An 11,679-nucleotide genomic window follows, 5' to 3' on the forward strand; every position below is an offset into this window, starting at 1 on the left:
ATGTCTAGGTATAGCTTCCGGAATGGAGCCGTGTCTTGAATCAGCGATATGCCAGTATATCGCTGATTCAAGACACGGCTCCATTCCGGAAGCTATACCTAGACATAAATACGTATTATCAGTACGTATAATCACAAGTGGATAAATATTTTTTATTTTATATATATTTTTTCCTCTCAGTGTATTTCAGATTGTGTGTTGTTCTTAATAATTGTTTAGCTCTCAAGTGCTCCGCATTCGGGAAACTAACAAGAGGTACTTACGAACATCCGCCATCTCGTAAAAACAAGTCCAATACAGAAAGAGAAAAATAAAGATTAAATTCCGAACGACTGTCTCCGTCGTAGACGTTGCGCGTATTACGACCTACGACTTCTCGCGATGCAAGTTTAAGAAACGTCGTGCTGTAACAGGAAGCGGGCGGTGACTTTCGCGAGAAGGAGTTCTCTAACGAATGTAATTAAGAATCGACGAAAAACTCCCCCGGTAAAACCGTACTTTAATTCGTAACTTTGCTCGAGATAAAGGATGGGGAAGAATACGCGTTGTGTGTAAGTGTGTGTATAACGAAAGTTTTATATTAATTATTTAAGGACGCGGGGGTGGGGAGCAATTAGTCGGGAAAGCCCTTCGCCGGTCGTATTAATTGTACCTCTGAGAGAGCACATTTATCTGAGAGCAGCCCACGTATAATGTCGCGTAATGTAAGACGGTTTCACGACGCGCTGATGGGATCCTGCTATAAAACCAACAAAAGTATAAACGTTCTTCTTCGCGTAAATATTCGACGCCCTTGCGCAATCACGCCGGATCTTGCTTACTTCCGAGTAGAGAAATCCGATCTGCCATAGCAATAATCCTAAAAGCCAATCTAGAAACGGGTCTTTATCTTTGAATAATCGATTTTACACAGAAAATATTAATCGAATCATAGAGCAATGTATTACATATCGTTGTAATAACAACGAATTTTAATAACAGTCTAATTGCGATAGATTATATTATGGTAGAATTTTCAGCGAAATTTCGACACGAAAAAGTAATTAAAAATTAATCCATCAGAAATTACGCTTTTAATTAAACTTTTATTGCACTATTGAATTTATTAGTATTCATTGTAAGCTAATTTAAAAACGTGTGTCTTTGGCTTGTCGATTTCACACGAGAAATACGAATAATCGAATATACAGCAACGTAACAAAACGACAATACATTTTGGTAGCATTGCAAATAAATATTGCGGCAGAATTTCTGGCGAAATTTCGTCACGGAGGAATATTTCAAAATAATCCGACGGATTACGCTTTTAATTAGACTTTTATCGCACTATTAGATTTATTAGCATCGATTGTCCAAATTTTGGAGCGACGGGCGTACGCTGTACGTACCGTTTAACCGTGTTTGTCGGTAACATTAATGATTTATGATTTTGAATAAGTAATTTGCGCGTTAATCCACTAATCGTAAACTAACGTGCTGCTTTGTCAACGTAAAGTCGTTATATAATATACATATTTCCAGTTTCCGCGTTACGCAGGAATATGTGTATAAATATTATATATATATATAGTTAACCTCTAATTAGCGCTTGTACGGCGGCACAGAGCCGCTGTGTAACTGTAATAATATACGTGCGCTCGCTTATGTATTCACATGTGAATGGTATTCATATGCAAAGTGTTAATATAATCAGCGTCTCGCAGGTAAAGAGGAGCATAATGCTGAAAATGGCGGATGCTTGTCAGGAAGCTAATAAGCACAAGCAAACCACGTTCCAAGAGATGTATGTGCAACGACATAATAATGTCAGGTACGTTATTAAAATTGCTTTATTTGGGTGTGCGTGTTTGATCGTAACGAAAGGAATCGCTGCGCGCGGTTCCGATTGTTATAATATTAACCCAAACGCGCGTTCCCTTTATAAGGTCGTGCAAATTAACCGTAATTTCAATTTCATATGGAATTCTGAATCACGTTCGTCCACACACATGCATTCACACAAGCGCGCGCATATTTATTTATTTATTTTTATTTATTTTAAATCATCGTAATTAACTGCGATTGCTTCAACGATATCAGAGCGAAAGGAGTTCTCTCATTCGTACGAATATCCGATCAATTTTCCGACGGAAGGAGCGGCGTTAGAAATAAAATAAAGAAGCAAGGTCAAGGTAATCTGGAATAATATGATATATTTATTTTCGAAAAACGCGCGCCCGATTGTCGTGCAGGATCGTGCGGGATTGCGATCATAACGCGTTATATTGATTGCCAGGACAATTAAGCACACGCCATGTGCGACGCATATCGATTACAAGCTGAATCCTTCATTTATGCACCGATCCAGTCCAAATTTGCGTCACGTGCTTGCGCGATTGTGCAGCGTCCGATTCAACCTGAGCACTTTAAACGTCGATCGATCAAAAGCGAATTTCACGATGGCTCTTTCTTTGAGATATACGTGCTGGCCAAGATTAATGTGCTGCTATAAATTACATGAATGTCGGAGGATGTACGATATCCATTACGCGGTTGTAATTAAACGATAATATTAATCACTTCTTTCGTACTTTTTCAAAGAGAAGCGATCCAGAATACGAATAAATCATTCCGCACGCGCGTTTAAAATCCACATATTAATATTCTTCAATAAAGTGTCGCACAATCCATAAATAAAAGAACTCCTCGTATTCTTTTTTGATCCATTTGAAAGGGTGATAATATAAACGTGAAACGTAAAATATTAATATGTGTCTTGAAAGATAATTGGAATTCTTTACGCCTACTTTACATATTTCTATATGAGTGTGTGTATATATTTTTTTTTTTATAAAATTTTATAACGTGTAATTGCACGTATAATTATGGAAGATATCTTTCTGTTGGTAGCATTCTCTACGCGGATATCGTCAACTTTACGCCGTTGTCGGAGCAGCTGTCGGCTTCCGATCTTGTGAAGACTCTCAACGAGCTCTTCGGCAGATTCGACCAAATAGCACAAGTAAGAGAACGTAAAAGCTGACGGTAGAAATTAACTCGATTTATCTCGAGTCAAGTGTTCGGTTTAACTGAGAGTAAATTTTCAACTCTGAGATGTTCCGCTAATTGCTCATTGAAATGGCTTTTCTTGAGCAAGAATATAAGATGTTTATCGTCGTAATTTTGCATCATGTCTTCTCCCTTAATACGTCCAGAACCGTTCGTATTGTTTCTAAGTTTATTTTTAATGTGAGACAGTTGCGGGATATTTGATCGGGTCGATAAAGAGAAAGAGAGGAAGGCATACAATCGCAATCAGATCTCTTTCTATATTGTCGTCGGTTTCGTGAGCCATTAAGTTAAGGTCAACTACGGATCCATTAACGCGGAAGGAATAGAACCTTGTATGAACAAACAGTAGAGACAAATATTTTATGAACAAATATAAAGACTCTCGTAGGTCGCGCAAGGGAAGAGCAGAGGAAACGTATATTTAGATTTATAGGAATAATATTTGCGCGCGTCCAAAATTTGAATTTCAATCAATTTCATTTAAAGAGAACTATTTCAAAAAATTCGTAAATATTTGCTTCTGATTTAACTTGGATATTACGAAAATTTTTATTCCCAAAAGGATAAAGGAACACAAATTTGTTAATTTTAGATTAGAACATTCTAATGTTTTGAAATCTTCGTCTTGTTTTCTAAATTTCTTAGAATGAAATTTCGCTAGAAAAATAGAATGACCACCTAATTACTTGAATTCGAGTAATTTTTTACTTATGTAAAATCAATTTTCTTTGCTCTGAGTCTTCGAGAGAATATTTTCACTCAAAATTGAAGAGTGATGTATGTATGTCACTGTTACAGGAACATATTCACTCTGATTGATTGAACATTGACATTCACTTATATAGAGTCAGAATCCACTCTAAGTTTGAATGAAACATTCACTCTCGCGATTTCGAGTGGCAGTTTTCATATGGAGTAGAAATATTGCTACTTTACACTTGTTTTGAATACAATTTTATTCAAAAAAATTTATAGAGTAGAGAAATGCAACATGCTCGTTGAAAATTTTGTACCTTGGAGAGATGCAATCAGTATAACAAATTATTCAATATTCATAAGATACATGAATGTTGGATGAAATATAAAATTGGATAAAGTAATTTAGAAAATTACCCAGTGAATCACAATATTTGATTTTTATTTTGCATACACGTACACACACATATTTATTTCCGTTTGCTGATTTGGTCAAACATAATATGCATTTTTCAGCGGTATGTGTAGAACCAAAGTAAATTTTTCCGTTAATCCATCAATATGGTTTTAAAACAGAATTCCACGTTGACGCGCGGCACTACCGGTGACTAAACAAATTTCCCGGGTCGCGAGTCAAGATAAATAAATTTATACCCAAAGAGTCACGAGACGCGCGAACTATCGCTGTATCACGGTGATGTTATTTGCACGCGTAATAAATAATTGTCTCACATATTTCGGTGGTAATCCATTGTGATTCTGTTTGACTAAATAAATTTTAACGTGTCAACGCGTAAACCGAAAGTCTCTCATATTTTACACGGACTGGTAAGCGACATAAAATTGCGTGTGAGAATAAATCATTTAGATGATACTACTATTCAAACAACAATTAAATTATAATTAATAATTTTCTACGAAAAATTTAGCTATGAATCCTATTAAAATTGAGGGAAAAGTACGGAATTCTCGAAATCCATTTTAATTCCACACGAGATTTCGGCGTATGTTGAAAAGTTCTCTTTAATACATATAAAACGTAGTTACTCCATTAAACTACGCACTGGCTAACCAATTATAGAACGTATTTGAAATGAAGTATATGCAATTAAAGCGCCTTCCATTCTATTTATTATTACGCAATTATTATTTCTATTTATTACGCAAAGTCCTAGCAAATTGTATACGAGGGCTGTTATATTTTACGCGTGAATAGAAGAATATTGTACGAGAAGAAACGATTTTTCACGTGCTGGGAAATAATAAAGCGGTAGAATACGACGAGAAATAGAGAAGAAAGACCGAAAGCAACGCTCGCGATGAAATGAAAGGCAGAATGGGGGAATCCAACAAAATGATAGATCACACATAGATCTGAAAAATAATGAACGGAACTGCGAAATATGATCTGTGACCATTGCACTTTTCCAACAAGTATTAAGTGTCGCTCGATCAAATTCCAATGGAGTGATGGAAGTAGTAAGTTCCTTCTCTCCGAAGATCCACCGACTGCCGTCGTAAAAGCGTGCGCGATTGGTTTTTCGCTTGCAATTGCCTTCCTCCGAGCTATAACGTTCATTTAATTTTGTGAAAATATCGTTGCGCAAGCGAGGAATCAAATACGCGAAACGACTATTGACAAGAGTACTCGACGAAATACAAATTCATTAATCAAGGCACAGATTTCATTGTATCGCGGCATGAAGTTTTTCTGGCTTCGGTGGTGGTTTATCGGCGCGCAAAATTTAATTGGGGTCGCGCGTAGCGGGCTAATTACGAGGAAAAGTTTCCACGTTTTCAACTTGCGACAGTTATTTCGACAAAAAACTTAACGACGATAATCGCAGTTTCGCGCCGCGCTCTTCGCTAGTCATTAAGAAACCTTTAAATTTTAACTAATAAAACTGCGGGCTAATAAGATTATACGGAGGGAAAGAGAGAGAGAGAGAGGCGGTGCGATATAGGATTGAGCATCTCTTTTCTCATAATTCGCTTGCGTTTTTTACCTCGGCGAAGAAAGCATGGACTTCCGCACGTCACGCTGCATTAACGCGGAAAATTGCTTTTAGAACGACAATGAGACACAATAGCAAAATGCAGTTTCCAAGTTTTGCAGAAAAAACGCCTCTCTATATTACTTCTTATCATATTTTGATTCCTATTAATGCAATCAACTTGAGAGGGAAAGAAAAGTTCAACCACTCTACTGCGTATGTCGAAAGAAAAAGCAATCTCCGCGCTCTTAAGAAAAGGAAAGATGTAAAAACTCGATTATGTGAGAAATCTTTAACAGCATATCATAATTGATAATCATATTATCGTGAAAAAAAACCGTTGATGGAACTGAATTTCTGATTTTACACTCTCGCATGAAACCTAGTATAACATTTCTCGAATGAAATTCATCAGTGGCTTTGCTAGCTTGTTAATTTTCTCATTATATATCGACCAACCAGTCAGTTCTTCAAGTTTTTGAAAATGATTCGCGAACACATACATACCGATTAAACTTAACATACAAACAAATATGAGACGTTTAATGCCGAAGCTGGTTAAAACACGCGTCGCCGGAGGCAATGGAGATTTTAAAACAGACTCATTTATTTTTCAACCTGTTCGTAACACCGTCCCCGCCGCCGCGTGATCGATCACGAGCTTTAGAAATTGTTTATAAAGCTGAGCGTGTCTGTTCGAAGCAGCGAGCTCGGCAAGCAGCTTACCTTGCTAAATCTCGCTTGCTAGAAAGCCACATTGCGCGCATCAAGGCCTCCGGGTTTATGAGGATCGCATAACTCTGCTTTATAGCAGGTGGAAGACTCACGACGACACCCGACCACGCCGTGGGTCCGAGAGCTGCCACAAGCTTCAACAGCTGGTATAACCGACACGTGGTCGTTTCGTCTTTCCTGCATTCGCGATGCTGTAAATCCAAGCTCCTCCCACACTGATTAACGCGCTGATCGGGCAGAACGAGCAAACGACCGACGAATACAGCTTGGATCATCAGCTTAACTTGATTGCCTTGAACGATTGCGCGCAATTCGACCATTCGGGAAATTCGTGATACGCGACTCCAACGAACGATTTCGGCTTGATCTTACTTTGCATTTCTCTAAATGGCCACTCGCTGAGAAAAATCAATACTCCATTAAGGTAAAAGTGCCAATGCCTGGGAACTAATAACACTGGTGTCTAACTCTGGACATTCTTATTGTCAAAACAACGATGTCAGTAAGGCAGGTCTATGCGCTTCGCTGACAAGCGCGTGTAGTCGTACGTGGCCTTAGAGGGTCTTGGCGGAATGTTTACTTGGAACGTAAACTTCATAGGGAAGGAAGTATGCATGTGAACATTCCGTCAAGACTTACCAAGAGCGTGCACAGCTACACTTCGCCTGCCAGCGAAACGGATAGGCAAACTGTCGCGCTGACCTGTATGTAAGTGCAGTACTTATACGAGGATATTTATCGTCAGTCAAACACACACACACACACACACACACACATATATATATATATATATATATTGAATGTATACATATATTTTACGTGTTGAAAGTTTAAATATTCGTATTTCAAGAGCAAAACATAAGAATTGGATATAAAAGTGTCCAGATGCTAGTATTATTAAACAGTGGTTACTTTTATTTTATGAGAAATGAATAACGGGAGGTAGATATCTCCAAGACCACGCGAAATATCAGCGAATCCACGCGATTGTTTATTATGACTGCGTGAGGGTGGAAAACAGAGCACCGGATAGTCGTAATAATGGCGAAAATATGACGATGGCACGCGGATCGATGGCGGAATTATGCTACGGATAAATTCCACGTCGTCTCTCTTTAGGGCGAATTCCATGGCGTTTGCTCGTTGTATTAGTCGCGACTATCCCCGTGAGGCTCGCTGTGTTATTTCCATAATCTCCCGAATTGGCGGAAAAAACGATGGTAAAGAAATTTTTCAGATTCAATTTCCCGGGTCTAGCATGGCTAAACCGGAATTTACGAATTTCAGTCACGACGCGGGTGACGCGCGGTAATCTTTTGCAGTACGTAACTTCTCGTTCCTTAAATTGCTGCGTAGCGCCGCGCGTAATTGCCGACTTTCAGCGATAAATCGCAATTTGCGAACTGTAAGTTCGCGGCTCGGCAATGTAATAGAAATTACCAGAAAATCTCGCTAGAAACTTCAACGTGCTTCTCCCGCTCAAGTTCGCGTACTGAAATCTTCGCTCAATTAATTGCATAATAAGACGAATGTGCCGTAAACAAGCATTGTCGTAATATACAGGAGAAATACGACTAATAAATTAAGAGATACATTTTCGATGGTATTATATATACTTTTATTTCACGGTATATTGATAACTTTCGATGATTGATTTGAAAACGCAATATCTACTATTTGCAATTTATATCGTAAACGAAAATAGTTCCCGCCAAAACGTTTATATCAAAATATTTTTAATACTCAAATTTTGTTGAATTTTAGTCAGAAAACTGGGTCGAATAAATCGACAATAGATAAATTATCGCCGAAATCGTGATCAAACTATTTCAGTTGAAATCTCGACTAAAGAAATTTAGAATGGTTCGTACCTCAATTATGCCGATTTTGTTAAAATTTTAATGAAAATTGCCGGATTTCTCTCCCTCGGTTTGGCCGAAATTCGGACCATTTTTGACTAATTTAGCACAGATTTAAAATATTTCGGTTGGAATCTCGGCTAAAGAAATTTAGAATGGTTCATGTCTCAGCTATGCCGATTTTGTTAAAATTTTAACTAAAATTGCTGGATTTCTCTCTCTCGGTTTGACCGATATTCAAACCATTTTTAACTAATTTAGCACAGATTTAAAATATTTCGGTTGGAATCTCAACTAAAGAAATTTAGAGTGTTTCGTGTCTCAGCTATGCCGATTTTGTAAAAATAATTTATCTTGTATTCAATTTTATTTCTTATGCATTTTTGTTGTACTTGTTAATGATAGAAGTAAGAATATTAAAAAGCTATAAACTGCCCGTGATACTCAAATTAGGCTAAAATGAAAAAATATGACCTAAATATTTTTTGTACTTCTACATTTGTACCAAATTAGAAAGAAATCGGAGTGTACTTTTTGGGTAGGTTTACTTGTAAGTATCAGGCGAATATTTACTTTAATTGACAACGTTTGAAATAGGCTAATTCAAAATCATGTCAACTTTGTAATTTTTTATCATTTTAATCATATATTGAGCAATGCTCTAATTTATTCGCACGTATTCGTATTTTTATCGTGCAAAAGCATTTGTAATTCCGCGCAGCCAATACAGCGTGAACTTTGCAGAAAAAAGTCAGTATCCTGTCAATAAAGATTTCAACTTCAGCATTCTTTTAAATGTGAAGGCGGATATACACCGTGAACGTTTTTGCGACAAACGTGCGCCGAATGTAAGTCAAAAAGGAAAAATTTATCGTGACGCGAATTCCTGCGAAGTTAAACAAGTTACACGAACATATAATTTGTTGCACACTTTCAGTAGATTGCTCCAGATAAGTAAACAAGCACGAGCAAATAATAAAGAGAGTTGTGCATTCCAGGATTCCTCTCATTTCCCGTGGGATTAAGTCAAATGATCATTAAACGTTGAACGTCACGACATTCCCGATGTCCTCGCGGCATCTGCGCGCTCGTGACGTTGGTTGACGAGCGGTTTGTAATTTACGCAGCAGTTGAAACGGTTATGACTGCGCGTCTGTAAAGTTGGCACGACGTTTTACAAATTTTAAAAAAACAATGACAGTTTTATTAATACTTTTCATAATTCTAAAGTTCTAGATAGAAAACAAAAAGAGTTCCGCATTTTTAATGCCGAAAAACAGCAAATAAAAAATTGCCGTGCTATCTTCGCAAACCTAGCAGGATCCTCTAAAGTGCAAAACATAAATAAATAAGTTTATGAAAAAAGCGTAATTGTTGAAATTTGTTTCTTAAATGAATATTTTGATAGAATTCGATCAGAGCTGACGGGTACTCTTGCTAAAAGTAGTGGTATTTACTTATTTTTTGTACTTTAGAGAGGAAATGTCGCGAAGTTAGCACGACAATTTTTCATTTACTGTTTTTAGGTATTAAAAATGCGAAACTCTTTTTGTTTTCTATCTAGAACTCTAGAACTATGAAAAGTGTTAACAGAACTATCGTTGTTTTTTTTTAATTTAAAACGTCACAGATGCTATGACTGCGACGAGTGGACCAATTGGATGATACCGCGGAGCTTTTTCATGCTTGCTCCCTTCTTTTCCCTTGCTTCCTCGACGTGTAGCTAGTAGAAAAGTATGCAATCTTCGCGATTTCTACAGCGACTGTCGCGGCAATAAGGCCAGCAACACCCCTCCGATTTTCCGTAACGTAACGCCATTTCACCGAGTTTCACGGCTGATAAAGCCGAACTAGATAAGAGGCGAAGGGCTTAGGATCGGAGGACGGGAAGTCATGTAAATACGTGAACGACGAAGCGGAAAATGCGGGAGAAAGACAATATTCTCGTTGGCGACAAACTTTCTACGCCTCTCTTCGGATCAGTCGCCACGACATATCTATTAAAACATCAGAAACGAAGGATCACGTAACTTTCCTTTTTTCATTGCTCCTTTCTTTCCAGGTGTCACAGCTAATGTTACTATAAAGTATACGAAATATTGTCTTCGCGCGTCAAATTGTATTCGTTCCTACGTCGCTCTACGCGAGTCTTATGCGGATCTCGCCAAGTTCCCCTTTGCAGTTCCCCCGAAATTAGGTCTAACTAATCTAATCCACATCCAATCTTGGATTATGGTACTCTCGATAGTATCCCAAATGGGTCGGACTAATCTCCGGGATTTTCAAGCTCACGTTCTTAGATCGAATCTTAAATCATTCGAATTTCCCAAACCTGAAGGGGTACAGCTTAAATTATTCGGCCTATAAAATTAGGTGATACGTTGTGAGAAGACAGCAAACACCTAAACTCATGGTTATTTTCGCCATCGTAACAAATGTCATTTTTTTTTAATGGAACATTTTAATTGAACATTTCGATCAGAACTGGCGGAAACTCTTGCTAAAAGTAGGGATATTTATTTATTTTTTGCACTTTAGAGGGAGAGTGTCGTGCTAGGTTCGCGAAGCATTTTAGTTGGCATTTTGCTATCCGAACAGTCGAATTCCTTATCCAATCTTTCGCGCTCGCTCCATTTGTGTATTCGGGCACGCAATTGTTACGGCTAGAGGGGGAAACGTGGCATGTCGTCTCGCGATGCGACACAACGTCACAGATGGAAAAACTTTGCTCGTACATGGAGGCTATCAAAGCTTCGGTCGGAGTTTCACCTCTGTTCATTTTCCTCCTTTGAGGGCAGCGTTTAGGAGCGTGTTTGTCTTCGCCCGACAAATCGCCGCGAGAACGTTCTTCGATAAGGAAAAGAGGAGAACTACCGAGAGATTCGAGGTCTCTAACAACGATTAATTAACAAGTTTCGTGGTGCATTCTGGCGGCTAATGGTTTTCGCGGCGCGCGAACGAACGCTTATTGCAAAGCGCGGATTTGCAGAATACCAAGAAATTCATTAGCATCAAACGATTTGAAATTATTGCTTGCGCTTTGGGAATTATTTCTAGTATTGCTAACGCTAACTTCGCGAAACGCACCAACGTGCTATTGTGCGAGCGCATTTTTCTGCGAAAATCTTAATTAGTTGGACAAAATAAAATGTTTGTCCGTCTTTATATTCCCTATAAATTCCTAAATTGACTAATCTGAACCAAATTATGCATAGTTGTTCTCTAGAATTCTGCGGAAAATAGCTTGCGCAAATGGAAGTCATTTACTCAAATTATCTCCTTCTTTTTTCTCCCATCTCTCTCTCTCTCTCTCTCTCTCTCTCTCTCTCTCTCTCTCTTTCTCT

General features: G+C 38.1%; 1 protein-coding gene across 2 annotated transcripts in view; it reads left to right on the plus strand.

Moving 5' to 3' along the window:
- LOC116844629 (adenylate cyclase type 2) overlaps nt 1-11,679 on the plus strand; it is a 49,149-nt gene that overhangs the window by 27,020 nt on the left and 10,450 nt on the right. For both annotated transcript variants that reach the window (XM_032816433.1, XM_032816432.1), the window contains 2 exons: nt 1,704-1,810; nt 2,890-3,001. In XM_032816433.1, coding sequence (XP_032672324.1) covers nt 1,704-1,810; nt 2,890-3,001 — 219 coding nt within the window. The remainder of the gene's footprint in view (nt 1-1,703; nt 1,811-2,889; nt 3,002-11,679) is intronic.

Source organism: Odontomachus brunneus, unplaced genomic scaffold (genome assembly GCF_010583005.1).
Source record: "Odontomachus brunneus isolate Ranch 3 - 2012 unplaced genomic scaffold, Obru_v1 Obru_scaffold_044, whole genome shotgun sequence".
Lineage (NCBI taxonomy): Eukaryota > Metazoa > Arthropoda > Insecta > Hymenoptera > Formicidae > Odontomachus > Odontomachus brunneus.